Source organism: Dryas octopetala, chromosome 6, assembly GCF_963921425.1.
Source record: "Dryas octopetala chromosome 6, drDryOcto1.1, whole genome shotgun sequence".
NCBI classification, from domain to species: Eukaryota; Viridiplantae; Streptophyta; class Magnoliopsida; order Rosales; family Rosaceae; genus Dryas; species Dryas octopetala.
The window spans coordinates 7,049,254-7,070,224 of record NC_141371.1 but is presented as its reverse complement, the minus strand read 5'-3'; the positions used below and the strand labels follow the sequence as shown (position 1 = coordinate 7,070,224).

Sequence of the window (20,971 nt, the reverse complement as noted above, 5' to 3'; positions counted from 1 at the left end):
CTAAAACAAAAAACTTAAAAAAAAAAATAAGTAGAAGATCTGAATCGAGATGGAGTTACAATTTGAATAATGTAATAACAATAACAATGTGGGGGAGGTCCAATGAGCTGTGGCATGGGCTTAACTCCATCAACCCTCAACTATGGTTTTTGTTTATGGTGCCTCCAACCACTATCTTTTCATTTATATATCTCTTTCTTGGTAGGTCCCCAATAGAGGCAGCAGGAGCTCATGTTTTTGGTTAGCAAGTCTCCATCCATGGGGTTTGCAACATTGGTCACAATATTGTGGCCCTAGTTTACAACATAATGAGTACCAAATGGAAAGTTGGAAGTGAAAAAAACATTATGTAATGGGGAATTGTACGTTTTGTCATAATCAGGTCGGATTGGAGGCTGTGGATCAAAGGGACTGACTGCTCCCACAGGATGACACCACTCAAAACTCAAAGGGTAACAAGACTAAATAGCTAGGTTGATAACCCATAGGTTTGTTTCATATGAACTATATTACACTAGATAAATTTAGTATACAATTTAATTAAAGGGTTTTTTTTTCTTCATATTTAGTACCTAAACTTTGACCCTTATCTTATTAATGTGGTATCTAAACTTCTATTTGTCTCAATTGAGTACCTAAACTTTTATTTTGTGTCTAATAGGTACCAAAATGAATTTCTGTTAAAATTGTCAACAAAAGTTAGGGGCAATATAGTCACTAAAACAAATTATATTTTAATTATTTTATTTATATGTTTTAAAAAAAAAAAAACACAACAAACAAACAAAATATAATTTTTTTGAAGTGACCATATTGCTCCTAATTTTTGTTGACAATTTTAACAGAAATTCATTTTGGTACCTATTAGACACAAAATAAAAGTTTTGGTACTCAATTGAGACAAATAAAAGTTTAGGTACCACATTAAGACAAGAATCAAAGTTTATGTACTAAATATGAAAAAAAAACCCTTAATTAAATTACTATGGTTGGTAGGTAGGTGAAATTTAGCTAGTATACTATATTTAATTATGCCATTTCGATTGACAATCTAATTACACCATAGATCATCCCTCCTAAGAAAAAAAATCCGTCGCAAACTTGGAAGACATTCAGCTAGCTAAGGAGGGTTGTCGCAATTGTACATGTTAAGATTCTTTTAACCAAAGTTTGAGGGAGCCCGGATTTTTTTATCTTTAATTTTGAATTAAGAAAATTCTTAAAAAACCAAGATGTTGACGTTATACTCTCACGTCAAGCGGTTATGACTGACTTACTCTTCAATACAACAAAAACCGTCTTCCTTTTAGATAGATCATAAGAATCTGAAACTCTAGAATCACATTCTTACACGCTCATGTGTCAAGGTGAAACAAAGATTGTATTTAGTCTCTTTGACCTTTTTAAATGAGACTTGGGATATGAAAAAAGAGAATAATAGTCGAACTATAAAACTATAGTCGTAGATGAAAAATAAGTACTCTAGTATTAGACTTAGCAACAGGTCGTGTTTTTGTGGGTTCGTGTTGTTTTTGTGTGGTGTCGCGTTTGAGTCGTGTAAAAAATGGCTCCACCCAAAAACAATTCGTTAAGCTAACTGCTAAAAAATGTCAACACAAACACGACACATAAAATAATGAGTAAACACGATATGACCCATTTCACTCGTATTCACATATTGGATGTGAGTTGACTCGTTTCAACTCACCCTACTCATTTCACACATCAACGAGTATCAACACTCGTTTCACTCATTACAACAAAATATATATATATACTTCATTTTTAAACAAAAAATACAACGAATAAATCCACAAATTACTAAATTACCAAAATACTCTTATTTTTAACTGGTCCAAACGTGCTTGTCAGTTAACTCGGAAACGATATGGGTGGCTAACATGTCCACATGATATTAACACAACACAATAAATCTCAACCTGAATATTGAATTTTTTATATAAAATTGTATCATGTTAACAAGTGGTCGTGTATAATTTTGTCATATTTATCTAATAGTAGAGTTACAAGTGCTGACAATTATATTTCTTCATTAAATACTCAATAGAAGTACCTAATTACCTGTTCATTGTACATTAGCATTGAATTAAAAGATGGATCTCATTTACAGGAACCAAATCATTAAGTCTGGTAAAATGACAGACTTTTGATATCGGAAAGTAGAGTGAAACTAAGATCAGAAACGGTACTTTTTTTCATGTCCATTGAACTCCCAATGTTTCGTTTAATATGACCCCAACAAAAGTCATAAAATAAATGACAAATTTATTTGAACGGACAGAGGCCGCAATCCATTTAAAGTTGATTGAAAAAGTAACGCACATAGACGTGGTGCTCTGTATTGAGATTGATTAGCAATTGGCATGCTTAGGTTCTTTAGCACATGTGAATTTAATTTTGGTCATTTAAACGTGAATTTCATATTTATTAAAAATGTGACATATACATGGTAAGAAATATAACTTTTCTTAAAAAATAAGATAAAAATGTGGAATTAATAAGAAATGCACTTGAATGCTCGAATGTTTTAACATCCTCCAATATTGTCATATTTAACATTCTATATGTTATATGAAGTAATATAAACGAAATAATACAAATTGCTTAATTAGAAAAGAAATTAATTTTGGTCATTATCTTAATTCTTAAAGATTAAAAAATAAAATAATCTATTACCAAGAAAATAATAATCACTCGGGTCATTGACTAAATATTAGCGCGTGGTTTGCACTGGCTAGAAGCCTATTTGCAATTTCAACATTGACCGCGGGTGTAGTTTAGTCCTTAACCGCAGTTTACGACTGCGTTGCCTTGATTTTAGCGCAGAACTGAAAAGCGAACCCTTAACCCACTCACTCACGAGATGGTGAATATCTCGCGGAACACGGAAATCTATAACAATAGTCTGACTCATCCAATATATAAGTAGAAAAAATTAAGCCCTTGTGTTGATTGCTCTGAAGTCTGAATAGAATTAAATAAATTAATAATTTAATTGGTACTAATAGAATAAGATGAATCAAAAAAAATAAATATAAAAGGATACCTTCCTTAAAGATCTTTGTTGTTTTGCTGGCTTCTGAAGATACACACAGTTTCTTCAGATCCGAAGAAAAAGGTAAGTAATTAAAAATTCAAAACATATATACACATACTAATGTTCCTTAATATTATACTTAGTCGGGTTTATTTACAATTTACACGGTCAATTAGACGAGCGTTTAAGTAAAATATATTGCGCAAAATACAAATATTTTTGTTTGTTACCGTGAGTCTGTGGCAGTGTTAAGACGACCAGTGCCTGATATTTGTAGTAAAAGTGAGAGTGCGTGCGTTGGTTTGTTTTGATCTTTATTTATTTATTGGTGTTATTAAGCTGAGAGTGTGATTTTGGACTCTTGCATGATCCAAAAGGCTTTTGGTGCTCTGCTCTCTGCGTGTTTCTATGGCTTTTTATCTTCTTCTGTGTTGAGCCTCAGAGTTGTTGCTGTTGCAGTTGATTGATGAGTCTTTGAAGCCAAGACAACGACGACGACGATTCAAAGAGACCGACGACGATTCTCTGTTTTTGGTTGGAGAATTTTCTGCCGTGTTTTTCGCGCAGAGATAGGAGGAGAGGTCGGAGCTCGAATTTCACACACTCTCTCTCTCAGCGTAGATCTTGATTCTCTGAAAGTAGGCGCGGAGATTGAGCTCTGAGGACTCGGCGGATTGGAATTCGGAAAAGAGCAGAGTTGTTTTTTTTTTTTTTTGGCTCAGTTTGAGTCTGAGCGTTTTTCTTTTGTTTGGTTGAAAGAAAAGTTTGGTGGCTTTGGACTGGTTCAGTGGAAGCACTGCTTAATTAGGGTGTTGAGGTTGTGAATTCAATCTTCTGTTGAAGTTGGAAGAAAGGCGGAGCTGGTTTTGATTCCGAATTTGTGTTTGGTAGGGTTTATATCGGGTGCTAATTGAGTGCCAAAGCAATTGAACCTCTGAATTGAGCCAAAAATAAATGGATTCGAAGTCGAGGTTTGCTGTTTGGAAAATTAGATAGGGAGGGATTTTTTGTTTTGAAGATTGATAGTGAAAACGTGGCAGAAAGCTTTGTTTTTCGGCTCTGCTTCGAATCCTATATGCTTTATAAGGTAAGAAATCAATCGAATGCAGTTCATTGATTGTACTAATAATTTGTATTTTCTTATTTTCTAGGGTTCAATTGATTGGATTTTCCGAGTAACATGGCCTAATTTGGGTGGTTAATATGGTTTAATTTGCAGCATAATTTACAGAGAGCTAGAAGAAAAGGGCGGTTTGGATTTGTATTTTGAATTTTGTTTGTTTAAAGAATTGATATGATTACGTTTATGGATTCGAAAGAGAAAGTGAAGGAGGGAGAGAAGTGCTTGGACCCTCAGCTATGGCACGCGTGTGCCGGAGGCATGGTTCAAATGCCGGCAGTGAATGCGAAGGTGTTCTACTTTCCTCAAGGGCATGCCGAGCACGCCTGTGGCCCTGTGGATTTCCGAAACTGGCCTCGGGTGCCGCCGTACATACTGTGCAGGGTCTCTGCTATCAAGTTCATGGCGGATCCTGAGACGGATGAGGTGTATGCGAAAATTAGGGTGGTCCCTTTGGGTGCGAATGAGGGTGGTTATGAAGATGATGGAGTTGGGGCGCTTAATGGGTCGGAAGCACAGGATAAACCAGCTTCATTTGCGAAAACGCTGACCCAATCGGACGCAAACAATGGCGGTGGGTTCTCTGTCCCGCGGTATTGTGCTGAAACCATTTTTCCGAGGTTGGACTACTCGGCGGATCCGCCTGTGCAGACAATTCTTGCTAAGGACGTTCATGGCGAGACTTGGAAGTTTAGGCACATTTATAGGGGGACGCCTCGGAGGCATTTGTTGACCACTGGGTGGAGTACTTTTGTGAACCATAAGAAGCTTGTTGCGGGGGACTCAATTGTGTTTTTGAGGGCGGAGAATGGCGATCTTTGCGTTGGGATTCGGAGAGCAAAGCGGGGGATTGGAGGTGGACCGGACTCTTCTTCCGGCTGGAATCCGGCAGGTGGGTATGGAGGGTTCTCGGCGTTTCTGAGGGAGGATGAGACCAAAGTAATCAGAAATGGGAATGGGAGTGTAATGGGGAAGGGGAAAGTTGGGGCTGAATCGGTTTTCGAAGCTGCAACTCTTGCTGCAAATGGACAGCCCTTCGAGGTTGTTTACTACCCGCGAGCAAGTACTCCCGAGTTCTGTGTGAAAGCCTCGTTGGTGAAAGCAGCATTGCAGATCCGCTGGTGTCCGGGAATGCGATTCAAGATGGCCTTCGAAACGGAGGATTCGTCGCGGATAAGTTGGTTCATGGGAACTATATCCTCTGTTCAGGTTGCTGAGCCTCTCCGCTGGCCTGACTCACCTTGGAGGCTGCTCCAGGTACTCCTTTCACTTCACTCTGCTTTGGGTATGAGCTTATTCGTTTTTAGGTGCTTGTTTATGCTTTTACAGATAAATGTTGCCTAAATTTGGCATCCATATGTTGCAGGTTAGCTGGGATGAACCTGATTTACTTCAAAATGTGAAGCGCGTTAGCCCATGGTTGGTAGAATTGGTATCGAACATGCCCACCATCCATCTCACACCCTTCTCGCCGCCAAGGAAGAAGATGAGACTGCCACAACACCCTGATTTCCCATTTGAAGGTCAAATTCCAATGCCAACATTCTCCGGAAATCTCCTTGGACCCAGCAGCCCCTTCGGTTGTCTGCCCGAAAAATCTCCTGCTGGCATGCAGGGAGCCAGGCATGCTCATTATGGTCTATCCTTATCCGATCTCCACCTCAACAAACTGCAGTCAGGTCTATTTCAGGCTAGTTTCCCTCGGCCACTTGATCACCCTGCTACGCCCACCAAAGTTTCCAATAACGCCATGATTCAAAAACCTACCATGAGCGAGAATGTGTCTTGCATGTTGACAATGGCACATTCCACCCAGACTACAAAGAAACCAGATGATGTAAAGCCACCACAACTCATACTCTTTGGTCAACCGATACTTACTGAGCAGCAGATCTCTCTCAGCTGCTCTGGCGATACAGTCTCACCCGTTCTTACTGGAAATAGTTCATCAGATGGGGGCAATGCAGACAAAATGGCAAATCTTTCTGAAAATTCTGGATCCGCACTTCACCAACAAACCCTACAAGAGCGCTCATCTTGTGAAGGTTTCCAATGGTACAAGGATACTCGCCACGAAATTGAACCAAATTCGGAAACGGGTCACTGTAAAGTCTTCATGGAGTCTGAAAATGTAGGCCGCACTCTTGACCTTTCACTAATTGGGTCCTATGATGAACTGTATAGAAAACTGGCAGACATGTTTGGCATAGAAAACTCTGAGATGCTGAACCATGTGCTCTATCGAGATGTCACTGGTGCAGTCAAACACATTGGAGATGAACCATTCAGGTATGAATCAACTCCCATTGTTCTTGTAATATATAATTAATTACCTTTTACTTATTAAATGAATGGTTTGTAAGGTAATATGTTGATCAATTTATTGTTGAAGTTGCAGTGACTTCATGAAAACAGCAAGAAGATTGACGATTCTAATGGATTCAGGCAGCAACAATGTAGGAATGTAAAGAAAGAAAAGATGAAACCCCTTATTGAATTGTACAGCTGGTTGATAAAATCCTCTGTTCCAATGCTGACCTTTTACCCTTCCTGAAGTTTGCGGGAGAAGCCGCTCTGATCCAATTTTCAAGCTTCCAATCTAAAACTTTTCGAGTTTCTTAATTTTTCTTCCTTTTGTCCAAGAAAGGAACATTTAGATTTTAAGACTTTGATTACAATATCATCATTTGCTCAGTAGTTTTATTGGTTTTGGCTTTTTTCAGGTTTCTCCCTTCTTTTTCCCCCCTTTTTGTAGGAGTTGGCATTATGTACTTAAAGCCTTTTGATAATGGATTAAGTCTTCTAAGAAGGCAAGCTTAATTGAGTGAACATGTACATTAGATAGACAGGAACAGAGTTTGAGTAGAAGGAAATTCCTATTTGTCTTCTTCCATATGTAGTTTGAACTTGCAAGGAAGTGAATGCATTTTGCTTGGTAATTCTAGCCGTCTCTTTTACTTCAAGTGTTTGTTTTTGTGTTCCCCATTGTTGCTTTCAATTAAATACCTAGTCTCATGAAGTTGTAAGCATCACATATTGCAAAGTATTGTATGTGGCATTTTCCATGCCTTGCTTTGCTTTTTAACTTCGTTGTTGGTGGATCAAGAATTCAAAAATGTCCTTTATTTTCTTGTTATTTTTATTTCTTTCTTGCATGAATTTTTGAAACCCCTCTCTCTCTCAAGACACTCAAATGTCATTACCAATGAGAAAGGGATTCATCCCAAACTTACTTCTCAAACAAGTATAATTTAGAAGAGGAGGTGTGCATCATAGAAAAAAGAGAAAAAACAAAAAAATAAGGGTTGGTTCCGTGCATGACCAAGAAAAGGAGTTGGTTAAAGGTCTAATCAGTGTTCACCATCAGGTTATAAAACACAAGTTTTCAAGGTGAGTTGACTAAATCCTCTCATCATCATCCCAATTCTCATGGTTTGTTAGAGAGAATCAGTCGTTTTGCACGACCACAGATTTTCAGGGATTATAATCAAGAATCCCCAGCTACCACAAGACTGCCACTATGTATTTGAAGAAAATGAAGTTTGTTCGTTAAAAAATTCTACCATATAAGTGTATTTCGAACTTTTAACTTTTTAGGGATTCATTTTTCATTATTGAATTATAAATTTTTCATCTAAATATGTTTGTATCGAAAATTATATCTTAAAATGTGTGGACGATGAAAAACTGTGTTTTTATGTGTACATAAAAGTTACCAAATCTTAGAATTAGTATTTGAAGATCATTTAAAGTGCTAGTGAAATATATTATATAATTTATATATAGTACCCACAAATTTAAAGATCTACAACCTTTACTTTAGGGTGAAAAAGATAAATTCATCTAAATTCAAGAGTTATGAATGTATCCACGATAATGCTGAAAAATTTAAATTTGTATCCTAAATGATGTGTCATTATACATGTAAATGTTTTACTTAATGTAAAATAAATAAACTTTAAAGTAGACAATATATAAATCAGTAAAATATTGACACATTATTTGAAATAGAAAATTAGGATTAAATACCAAATCTCAATAATTTTTTGGTATAGCATGAAGACCATATAATATTTCAATTGAACTACCAATTTTGAATGTAATTTTTTAGATTAGGTCACAAATATGTTGACCTCTTTGATTTAAGCCTTTTCCATTTGACATTTTTATCTTTTGGCCCATATATAATGAATGTTAGTTAAAATTTATAAAATTTTGACAAAATTGTCCTTGAGGCTTTTATATTATCTTGAAAATTGCTAATGTAGTCTCAACTTCACATTTAGTTGTGACTGTACGACACTCACAACTTCAAATTTAGTTGTGACTGAACAACAGTCACATCTAAGTTGTGAGACAGTCACAGTTAAGTTGTGACTTAATTGAATTTTTTTTAGAGAAATTATACTATAATATAGTATAAACAGAGGTCAAAACAATACTTTTACTCAAAATAATATATAGTATAGTGGTGTAAGTTGTCTTTTTCAATTTACCAAGACAGTCACAGTTAAGTTGTGACTGGATTGATTTTTTATTTTTTTAATACAATATAGTATAAATTAATGTAATATTTGTGATGTAATATTATTTTTATTTTTTTATTCTAGTAGCATGTGATGTAATCTTTGTAAATTTTAATACCTTTTACTTTATTAATTTGTTTGACTTTTCAACTAGTAGCTAATCTAAAATACTATTTAATTTTGGTACCTAAACTAAAAAGTTATTAAAATTTAGTAGTTAAAATCAATGGACCTTATTTGAAATCCAAATTTAAAATATGCTCATATCCGCATGTTATACAGTATCCGCAACATAAAATTCTTAGTATATGTCGGTTGATATGGTAGGAATGTAGGATAAACCTTTTTTTTTTTTTTCTGAGCTGAAAAATGGAGTTAAAGCCTCAAATATTGGACTGGATAGAAGTATAGAAATAAATAAATAAATAACTAATTGTCCCAATCTTGACGCCACAAAGTATGGGATATTAACTTTATAGTAAATTATTATATGATTTAAGTTATTTAACTACTAGTTGGAAACTTGGAAGTAAAATAATCCTATTTATGTTTTATGGGGATTGCAAAAACAAAAATTGTCAAACACAAAGTCAATAACTAATACGTGGGGAGAAACAAAACAGCAGCAAAGGAGCTGGAAAGCAAAGCCAAAGGCGAAGCAGAAAGGATCCAATTCCTCTAAGGAAAAAACAAACACAAAACACATTCTGTCTGTTTAAGACTTTAATCTGCCGCACGTGCGAACCCGGCGGGTCCCCACATGGAGCTCCACTCAATAATGGATTCACGTGCGGGCGCACGTCAGCAGAGCTTGGTAAGAGAAAAACTTTCGCTTCTTTTGCGCCGTTTCGTTGACCGCGCTGTTCCTTTTGCTTTCCCAATTTTCACAATTTTATTACGTAACGTCGTCGTTTTGGGCCTTCCCAAATATATTACTATGTTTACGGTTTACCAACCGCGAACCAGCATCCGGTAACGGGTAACCACCCGGTGGCCCACTTTTCGGGTCGGACCCACAGCTAGTTATTTCAATTTATCGTGGTGTCATTGCGATAATATTGTATATAGAATTGAATTGAATTATGGGCTGGTTTTATAATATATTGTAGTGACCATGATCATCAATATAGGCAGGGACCAAACACAGGTAATCTCAGATGGATAAGTCTTTGGTAGACCCAATCCAACCAAAGCTGTGTTTTCAACAATGTCAAAACTCTTTTCATATTGATCAAAGAAAAAGATAGAAATGTTTTCTTTAGTAGAGAAATTAATGCTCTATGTTTTTTGGAGGACCACTTTGATTGATACTTCTCTTGAAAATGTTGTTAGAAAATATGCCCCAAGCCTTGTGATAATGATCTTAAAACTACCTAAATTCTAAAGAATGTATCACCAAAAAAAAAAGTGAATGCATGTGAATAACACATGGAAAAGTGAATAGAAGGTCAAGAAATATGTATTCAATAATTTAATATAATATTCGGGTTCAATTGAAGCATATCTTATCCAATAATAAAAATCTACCTACCCTTTATTTATTTCTTATTAATAAAGAAAATTAAACTTCTATCAACCCATTTTATCTCAAATTACATAAATTACAAAACATACATGGCTTTGACATTTTTTTTTTTGGGAGGGAGGGTAAATAAATGTTATTAATCATCTCTCCTTTACAAGAGATGGGCATAGCAACAAAAATGGTTGCCTCATTCAATTTGTGCAAGTGGGGGGCATTTAATTTGCCAACCCCAATAGATGAATACCATATTAAGGGGAAAGGGAAAGCAAATAGTCAAATAATGAAGGGGTGGTCAAAGACTCAAAGCACAAACAGAGAAGAATTAATGGGAGACAAAAACCCTTCCCAAAGCATTGTTTCTTTCTTTGTTTTTATTTTTATTTTTGGGTTATAATTACTTTGTTTTCAGTTCCCACTTTCTCCACCATACATGGCAGTATGGCATGGTTTCTACCTAGACAATTAAACAAACACATTCATATATCTGAGCCCTTCTTTAGTCCCCACATCACATGTCATTTGCTGTTCAACTGTAAAAATTATCTCTATTTTTAATGATATAATCGCAAATTTATCTAAGAATTACAATTATATTTGTATGATATACGGGTCTGCACCATAGCTTTGTTATCCAATATGAAAATCATACTCTCAAAATCCATCTAAGAATCATGACTGTGTATATATGACATACGAATCTGCATCAAAACTTTACTATTTAACAGTGAAAATTATATTCCATTCTGAATGATGTACTCTCAAAATTCATCAAAAATCACAACTGTCTATATGACATACTGGCCCGCACCATAACACAATCCCATATATAAAATCATAAACTAAAGCAATATTGTATTGGTATGAGCTGAGGGACCATGAGATGAGAGACCAGTGACCATGACCTCCTCCTAGGGATTACTTGACTTTAGAATTACGCCAAGGAAGTGTCAGTTTTGGAAGTGGGTTTTTTTTTTTTTTTTTTGAGAGATCCAAGCAACGGGAAAAGGGGCACTTCCGCACTTGTACAAGGGACATGTGCGTCATCAACATTGAATGAGTGTTGTCTAAACTCTAAACTGTCTGTGTCTGCTCTGCTCCCATATTTGACCCTGCCCTTTAGGAATTACTAGGCTTTGTTGTCATTTGCCAGTTGCCATTGGCATTTTCCTTTCTCATTATTTTGTCTGCTTTCAAGTTTCAACACTGAATTATTGCTGACAAGGCTTTTCTCTTTTTAACCCATTTAACTCTATGGGTTGATACTATGGCAAAAAAAAAAAAAAAAAAAAAAATCTATGGGTTGATACATTCTTCTAAAAAATTGCAGCCATATATGTGGACTTTTTTTTTCTGTTTTTCTTATTCCTTATATGGTTTGATCATTTGATAACTTCTTCTCTTTGGGCATTTGTTTTGAGAATTAAGAATTTCAAAAATTATAAAATAACAAATCCTACAATATTAGAGATTTTCGTTTACATTAAGACTCTTTCCACAATTACAATTAGACGTATTAAAAACTCAATTGAGTTCCAAAATTATTAAATGTTAACAAGAAGAACTTACATATCCCCCTATGTGATACCACATAGTATCCCCACCATCTCTTATTGACTCTCTCTCTTCTTTCACTCTTATTTTCTCTCTATTTCTCTTATCGTTTGTCTCTATCTCTCTTTTCAAGGGATGCCACATCACTACAATATAGGGATATGTAAATTTTTTCCAATGTTAACTACAATATAAAGTAAAATGAAGAAGCTTCACTTGCACAATTCTCACATATAGAATTTCAATCAATTCAAACATATGGCAAACTAGTCTAATGTTTTAAGAATCACTTGAATGAATCTCAATTTCCTGTGAAGCAAATCAATATATTGACTTCTTGCGGTATTTTAGTGAGTGGTTTTGTTTATATTGCGATTCTAGTGTCAACATGGTTTATTATTTGGAGTCTACAATCACATTTCACTATTCAAAATTATTTGAAATCCAATCCTAAGTTGTAAGAATGAACAAATTATCATTGGTTACAAAGACCTTTCGAAAATATTATGATCTTGTTCGCAAGTGAGACTAAATACCATGTATCTATTCGTGACAACATTTATATCAAAATTGTGATCATGTGATGAGTAATCACATAGTTGTTAAAACCACTATAATCGTAGAAAAAATGGTGCTGAAATATTTGTAGAGAATAGGTATTTGATCCATAATTAAAAACATGAATTTAACGCAAAAAAACAAAATTGAAAATAGAAAAGGAAGACTTTTTTGCAAATTGAAGAGGCTTTTATTACGGTACAAGTAAATAAGTTATGGACCCGCATACCTGACTTTTCTGTGTTCTGGTTAGTGGTTATGGTCCCTATCGGGTTCGCGTCTTTTACCCCAAAACAAAGTCTCTTCCTAAAACGACAGAGATTCTGATGACGTGGCGAACTACCACGCCCCCCGTGTGCTGTGGTCCCCACAATCTCTGCCCACCGACTTCCATATGTATGACGTACACGTCTCACTGAAAGCGACATGTCGTTGAAATTTCATTGGAGGGCCTGAGGCCTCGAATGTTGCCTTGGGCTAATGCTTAGCCAACAGACCAGGTTTAATACAAATGGGTCAGAATTGGCCCATCATTAAAAAAGGCTGGGCTGTATTTTTCTGGGCCAAAATCTCCACATGGGTCCACTTACTGTTAAGCCACAGTCTCATGATTCTCATCTCATGTGGATTGATCAATTTCACGATAGCACTAAGTGCTACAAGTAAATAACCAAGAGATAATGCATTTGAAAATGATAGCACAAAGTGTTGAGGAAACGGGTTAACGAGTTAATTAAGATTGGTCAATGTTCGATCTCTTTCAATTAAGATAGGTCAAAGTTCAATCTCTTTCAATGAATTCAAAGATAGGTTAAAATCTGAACTGCGAATGTGTAATACTCACAAATAATTGGGATTACCTAGCCACCCAGTTTGTGAGGTTTATTTTAATTTTAAAGTAATGCCATTTGGACCAAATTAAGTGACCAAATAAGATGTAGACTAAATGAGATATCACTTGAGAAAATAAGGAGATGAGATCCACATAACCACATGGAGATGTGTCACTTTAGTTTTACACTTTTACTCCAGCCATTCATTTAGTAAATGTTTTTGTTTTTCTCTTTAAATTTGGCGGCTGGCACAGACATGTAAAGAAAACTGATGTGTCAATTGATGAGTTTGGTATTTGCTACACCAGAAGACAGTGGGAAGCTAAAAATTTGTGAGAAAATAAATAGGGATAAGCAAGAGAGTCGTGACCAAATGGAATAGGCTCTGCATAAATTGACGGTTAAGATTGGAGAGTCACACGATTGTCAGGATTAGCAGGCCTCTACTAGGTTTGGCAATTTAACAAAAATTACTTAGAAATCTTATTTTCAGTGGGACGAGCATAATACAGCATCAAGCTCAAGGATTTTAACAGCTAAACTCTGAAACCTGATGCCACAAACAAATATACATTATGCATAATCACCACCGCAGACCATCATTAGTACCACTCCAAAGCAAATTCATTCAACACAAATATATGAAGTTAACACTGAGATATAGGTAGCCGAAACACTTCATCAACAAGTAGTTTTCAGAAATATATATAAGCTGTGTCATCCTAGGGGTTGTTGCGTTACAACACCATTACTACCACTGCAAATAGGGAACATATAATCTGCACCATCCTAGGATGGTGCAAAGCAAATTCATCCAACACAAATGTATTAAGTTGACATTTAGATATAGACAGCCCAAGCATTTCATAAGCAAGTAGTTTTTAGAAACATATAATCTGCACCATCCTAGGGTTTCAGTACATACAACACCACCTCTTAAGAGACTAGACATTAGCCCCACTGCCAGTGCATTGTTATCGGAAGGGAACACCTGAAAACAAACAAATTTATGTGTTAATATTCTGAAACTTCAAAAACAAGAAGAAGAAAGCTTGGAATGCACCTTCATCATCACCATTAGGCAGAAACAGCCTGGATGAATGATGATAAATTCTCGACCAAATAGCATTTTTATTTACAGAGAAACTATTGAGTGATGCAGGCAAAATTCAACAGAGCCTGGTTGATTTTCTACTATCAGAAAATTCTAACTGCCTTAATGAGCATATATTGAAATAACTTGCACTATTAAACTAAGCCAGATTTTTAAAAAGTCCAGTATATAATTAACAATTGAACACAACCAAAACCCCAATAACCCAACATAATCAAATCTGTTACGAAATAACCACTCTGAAAACATGCACAAATAGAGCATCATTTACATAAGCTAGTAGACGCACAGCATCGGGACATGAATTAACTTTGAAATATTAAAGTTGTACTGCACTCCCAACATTAGTTGAGGGACTGAAAAGGAGATTTGTGGGACTCCCCTAACCAACAACCTTGGGAAGTATTTAGGAGTTCCTTCGATCCACTCTAGAATGACAACGGAAAGTTATAAGGAAGTCATTGAGAAAGTTCAAAGTAGTCAGGTTCTTGAAAGAAAAGTTGTGGCAGGAGATGACATTCAAATTCCAGTTTACACAATGCAAACACATAAGTTTGAAGTCCTAGGACAAGATAAATACGCAGTTTTTCTGGGGAAGCTCTTTTACCATGTCCAAAATTCACCTTACGAATGGGATGGTGTATGCGGCCAAAAGCAAAAGGGTGGTCTGGCAATTAAAGGGATACAGTTTATGTACAGTACCTCTCTTGAGCAAGGCTAGTTGGAGCCAGGAGGACCATGCAAAGAGATGATGGTCTTTGGTCCAAAACGTTTAGATACAAGCATACAAAAGCTACTAAGTACTAACTTGGGTTTCTGAGATAAGAAAGTACAGGCCATCTGTAAGGTGCGGCAGAGAGGCTTAAACTGAAGAGTGGGTAACTCCAGTTTTCAATTAGCTTAGAGTTTACCAGAAATATGCACTATTTAGCTTTGCTTCACTATGTCATAGCCATAGAATCCAATTTCTTAGCGGCACAACCAAAATTCTGAACTAGTAATGTTTAAATTTGACAAGGAAATTAAGAATTAGTCATAGTCATAAAACCCAATTTCTTAGCGGCGCAACCAAAATTAGAACTAGTAATGATTAAAATTCGACAAGGTTATTAAGAGCTAGCCATAGCCACAGAACCCAATTTCTTTGGGGCACAACCAAAACTAAGAACTAGCAAATCAAGTAAGATAGGCAAACCCTAAAAACCCAATTCGCCCAATAAATTAAAAACCTTAAAATATCCACAGAATTGCAAAAATTGAGTATGAAGATAAGAAATTTAGCATGAGAGTGGACGCAATCGAAGAGAACCCAAACCTTCAGTTGTAATAGAGCTCGAGGCCCATGCCGTCATGGATTTCGTAGTCCTTGAGAGTGATGTGGTCCTTGTAGACATTGTACCACTTCTGGATCCGAATCTTGTCGGAGCGGGTACCCGTCTGAGCGGCCACCAGCTTCTTGAGGTCCCCAATGGTGTCGTCCTCGTTGCACTTCACCTTCACCTTCTTCCCCAGCCGATCGTTGAGCACCACCTCGATCATCTTCGATTCTCAATGAATGATCAACCTAACCCTAAACCAACTGAGAGACCCAGAGACAATTCAAGCAAGATTAATATACGACTCTCAGGGGCTTTATGGTCTTTTCAAATCTTTGACGGTCTTGCCCTCGCCGACTACAAGTCTACTTTCCACCCTCTCTTCTTGGTTTCCTTCCTTCTCCCTCGTTTCATGTCTATTCTTGTCCCACACGCATAGAGATTTTATGAAAGACTAATTATAGATATGATCTTCAAATTATATCCTATTTGACATTTTACCTTCTTAATTAAAACTTTTGACACTATTCTCAAAACTCAATTTCGGTTAAAGACTTTATTCCAAAACTGTTAAAAAAAAAAATTTTGTTAGTTAACCACATGTGGCGCCACGTTGGCACCATATGACCTTCTACCTTACGGTCATTTTTTTCTTCTCATTTTCAGCTTAAATTGATAATTAACACGAAAATACCCTTAAACAGAAGGCTACATATGCACAACTAAAGGAGAAATTAATTTTTTAACGATTTTGGGGGTAAAATATCAAAATATGTAGTATGAAGGGCAACATGTCAAACATTATATAGTTTGGGGGTGGTATATGTAATTAACTCTTTGATAAGTTAATCAAAAGTTTATTCTCTCTTAGGTAAACAATATTATTATGGTTACAGATTAATGTCAATTTGGTCCTCAGACTATTATACTTATATCAGTTTAGTTCCAAAACTTTTAATTTGAAAAATTTAGTCCTTAGACTTTTTCAATTGTGTTAATTGAGATTATTCAGTCAATTTACACACTTCTAATTGAGATTGTTCAATCAATTTACGCACGTGAATTTATAGTATAGTTTAGAGTAACCATTATGTCCAAAAAAAAAAAGGGCACGTGATTGGCACATAGTTATATGCAAATAGAGCTTTGGATGAAAAGTGTGTAAATAAACTGAATAACTTTAATTGACAAAATTGAAAAAATATGATATTAAATTGACATTAATCCCTTATGGTTATGATAATACTAGTTAGTCACTTAGTGTAAGTTAAAAAGAAGCATTATGTAATTGGCATATGGGGAAAAAGGACCCGTTGCAATTGGTGCACCAAGTCACCAACATCAAAAGTGTTGTTGGGTCACTCCACTCACTCATCACCGAGTCAGGCAGAGCAGCACGCCACACTGCCACACATGACAGATGACTGATGACTGATGATGAGAACTGGACAACAAAACCCATCAATTCCATCCATTTGTGATTCGGGTTCTTCTTCCTCATCCCCTTCCATTCCTTCACCAAACAAACACCAATTCAGCTGAAAAAGCAGGAATCTTGATTCTTGTTGAGAGGGATGGGATGGTTCTAAAATCGCTGTCTGCTGAGTGAGAGTGAGAGTGAGAGTGTAGACTGTAGAGAGAGAGAGAGAGAGAGAGCGATGAACGTGAGCCGCCCAATGGTCCACCCGGTGGAGGCCCCACCCATGACCGACCCGGCGGCCCAGGACCCACTCCGAGTGAGGATGAAGGACGTCCAAGGCATGCCCGGCACGCCAGGTGGCCTCGCCCTCCGTCTTTGCCAGTTCGTCTTCGCCTCCGTCTCGCTCTCCGTCATGGCCACCACCAACGATTTCCCCTCCGTCACCGCCTTCTGGTAATGCTTGCTAGCTTCTCTTGGGTGGGACCCACATCATGGTTTCACAATTTATTTTGTATTTATTGGTTTAATTATTCTTGTGTTTTGGTTTTTTCTGCTTCAGCTACCTTGTTGCTGCTGTTAGCTTGCAATGTGTGTGGAGCTTGTCACTGGCAATTGTTGATGTGTATGCTCTTTCAGTGAGACGGAGTTTGCGCAACTGCAGGGTTGTCTGTTTCTTCACCGTTGGAGATGGGGTAAGAATTAAGATAAAGAATCCAAACCCATCTACTCTTCTTGCATAGCTGCACATGCAATGCTGATATTCTTGTTGATTAGCTTTTTAGGTTCCATGGGAAATTTAGCTCAAGTCTGCTAAACTGGCTAGTAGAATGTGAGCTTCTATTTTCACCAGAAATTTAGCTAACCCTTATTCTATTGCCTCTTTGCCACTCAACCCTTTACAAATGTGACATTGAGAGATTTCCCTTCTGGGGTTTCCTCGAATTTGATGGAGGTGCTTTATCTCAGGGGATTCCTGTAGATATCCAGAGCAGAAGTTGATTTCTGGCGTAATGTTTTATTTAATTTCTGTTGGGAGATAGCATAACAGTGGTTTTCCATCCATTTTATGCATTTTTTAACTAGTTTTTTTGTTAGCATGTGCTACATTCAATTATCCATATACCATTGTGTGGATAGTAAAATTTTCTACTTCTGATATGCATGAAAATCCATTGTCAACAAAACACATGGTGGGGTGACAAATTGTAGATAACTTGCACATTGAAAATGCACAAGTAAAATATACACACATTTACACAAACTAAGACACTTGTGCAAACACACTCACACTTTCACTGACTTAAGCATAAGCAGAATTATAAGAAGAGATGATCCGGAAAAGAGAGAGAAGTCTTGATAATTTGAGAAAGAGAGTGGCAATGGTGACTGTTAACACTCCCTCTTACCACTGACTCTCTCACATCTGCTCTATTTGTCATATTGAGTTGCTCGGGTACTTCTATGAACTTGGTCGTGTTGAGTACTTTTGTGAACAAGTCCACCACTTGATTGTTTGTCTTCATATAATCCATATTTACTTGTAACACCTTTTCTCAAAACATAATGATAATGTACTTCTACATGGTTGGTCCACGTGTGATTACTGAAACTAAACAGACCACTAAGAGATCAAATTTGTTGTAGAGTGGCATTGCATTGTCAATGAACTGCATCAACCATGTACTTTTGTGCAATGCCATAGTTCCTGCTCTATATTTTGCCTTCGTAGTTGATAAAGTTACTACTGGTTGTCTCTTACTACACCAGGACACTACTCTGTCCAAGACTGACAAAATATGTTTAGTAGTTGGTTGGTCCATGCCATGATTCTTGCATAATCAGCATCACAATAGCCAACTAGCTTGCTGTCTTTACCTTTCTTGTGCAATGAAATAAGGTTAGATTTGCCCAACCCTATGCAACAGTAATGAAACCTTCATGTTTGGGTCTCTAGCCTCTGGACAGTTATTCTTCCCATTTTAGATTTTGAAATACTAGTAGTAGGATCTAATAAAGATATTTCTCGACATAGAAACGCTACCTTGTTAAAATATTGGTTGGTCATTGTATCTCATTGAGTGATGGACAACAACTCATCCTCCGAAGTCGCAATCTTGCATTGTTTCTTTTAAGAAAAGTGTCACAAATTTGTCCAATGTTTTAAGTGTTTCTACGAGCCTTTAATGTGCTCAAGTATCTTTTCTTTTGTCGTTATCTTGATTGTGAACATTGTCTTTCCTCCTCTGATCTTTCATTTCTTCAAAGTGGTAGCATGTTGTGGCCGTAGAGATATAACACCATACATATTATTATGGTTGTTGAACCTCTTGGTACCAATGACCACTTCTAGGTCCCCGTTATGATTCAGCCTAATTTCTCTTAATTCCAAGCTTAATCCTAGACAAGTTTCACAGTCCCAGCCTGTGCACGACCACTTGAAGCATTGTGAAAAACTGATCCCTAACTGGGTCACTCTGGTTCCACACCACCATTTCCCACATGTGACATTGACAGATGTCCCTTCTGGCTTTTGCCAAAATGTGTTGCCTTCATTTCTAATCAGAGATCGCTTAATATTAGTCCTTCATTTCTAATCAGAGATCGCTTAATATTGGTCCTTCATTCATTTTTTAATGAGATGCTTGGTTAATATGTACTTGTGCAAATATCCATTGTTTGGAAGTTGGAAAGTAGAACTTGGTGCTTCAGAAAGTCCATCCTCTGCTTACAAATATATGGGTGTTGTTTTCAATTTTTTCATGCAGATCACGTCCACTCTTACATTTGCTGCCGCATGTGCTTCTGCTGGAATTACTGTACTCATCGCCAATGATCTTAACAAATGTGGTGTGAACCACTGCAAAAGGTTCGAGACTGCGACAGCTATGGCTTACATCAGTTGGTTTGCTGTGTCACCATCCTTTCTTTTAAACTTTTGGTCTCTGGCTTCTCAATGAAACTCGGCAAGGGAGAATTCGTCAGTGAGCTGAGTCTTCTCATGTTCACGATTTTTTGCCCTTTTAATGGCTGTGCTTTTACAGGATATTTTGCTCTTATTCTGTACATAGAAACATTTTTCCAGAGTTTATTGAGGTAAAAATACATTTAGAATTATCAAATAATAACCTTTAACAAGGAGATCTGTATAATTTTGGATTTTGTTTCTATTATGAATCCTTTTCCTCATTGTGGTGTCATGTGATTGTAGTGAATTAGTGATACACTAGAAAGTAATACCAATCCATATTTTGCTTGAGTTTCATAACAAACCAAGATGCATCATTCAAATGATTTTCATGGGGGCCTCACTCTTTTCTCGTTACAACAAAATTCGTTACATTAGTTTTGTTGTTCCAAAAGCATTTTCCTATTGGTTTTAAAGTTCATAGAAGCTATAATCTCTCACTCATGAGTCATGGCCTAGGCCCTAGCATGTGTCTGAGACACAAATGCTATCTGAGTGAGACATTCATTTGAAAGCAGCTTTAGAAATTGCTGCAGTCCAAGCTTGTAGGTTCCAAATGGAGATGCCTGAGTACATTATGTGGCTGCATATGCTTTGTAGATCAACTTTAGTGAAAGGGTGATGCAGATTATCATGTGATCAGTTATAGCTTCTACGGCTGGTGTTGAAAAATGATAAAAGGGTTGGAATTTGTTTCAGTTTTTTGAGGGTTGACATGCAACAGGTGTGAAAGAAGACAAGTCGGCAAAATACAACCAATAGCTTTTGCTTTAAATGATAAAATAATCATAATTCACGGATTGCATGTTCTTCCGTTTTGCTGCTCTGTTCCATAGGTCATGGAAGGCATTTCTTAGGTCAAGAACCACATGATTCTGCTTTTCTCTGAAATTAGTAATGGAGCAAACCCTGAAGAAAAAAAATCTCTACCGGCCGTCCAGAATTTTTTCTTATTTTGGGTAAATAAAATATAGTTTTTGTAGTT

The 20,971-nt window shown here is 36.6% G+C and overlaps 3 protein-coding genes across 4 annotated transcripts; 2 read left to right on the top strand and 1 right to left on the bottom strand.

The window, feature by feature from the left end:
* The first annotated feature begins 3,422 nt into the window (after positions 1-3,422).
* Positions 3,423-7,141, top strand: LOC147281814 (auxin response factor 18-like). Of its 2 annotated transcripts, none has more exons than XM_086247080.1 (4): positions 3,423-4,145; positions 4,278-5,435; positions 5,545-6,467; positions 6,571-7,141. In XM_086247080.1, exons 2-4 carry the CDS (start codon positions 4,353-4,355, stop codon positions 6,644-6,646), a joined length of 2,082 nt encoding a protein of 693 aa, XP_086103206.1. In that variant the 5' UTR covers positions 3,423-4,145; positions 4,278-4,352; the 3' UTR covers positions 6,647-7,141. The 2 variants fall into 2 exon arrangements, with proteins under 2 accessions (XP_086103206.1, XP_086103207.1); XM_086247081.1 differs by having other exon boundaries at positions 3,424-4,145; positions 6,577-7,141.
* A 6,707-nt stretch (positions 7,142-13,848) lies between these two features.
* On the bottom strand, positions 13,849-15,880 carry LOC147281813 (ubiquitin-like protein 5). Its single transcript, XM_086249269.1, has 2 exons — positions 15,601-15,880; positions 13,849-14,162 (listed from the first exon to the last, which is right to left on the bottom strand). Exon 1 carries the CDS (start codon positions 15,822-15,824, stop codon positions 15,603-15,605), a length of 222 nt encoding a protein of 73 aa, XP_086105395.1. The 5' UTR covers positions 15,825-15,880; the 3' UTR covers positions 13,849-14,162; positions 15,601-15,602.
* Positions 15,881-16,986: 1,106 nt separating this feature from the next.
* Positions 16,987-20,207, top strand: LOC147281812 (CASP-like protein 5A1). The gene is made up of 3 exons (XM_086247187.1): positions 16,987-17,474; positions 17,581-17,713; positions 19,787-20,207. The coding sequence occupies exons 1-3, from the start codon at positions 17,260-17,262 to the stop codon at positions 19,976-19,978; spliced, it is 540 nt and encodes a 179-aa protein (XP_086103313.1). The 5' UTR covers positions 16,987-17,259; the 3' UTR covers positions 19,979-20,207.
* The last annotated feature ends 764 nt before the right edge of the window (positions 20,208-20,971 follow it).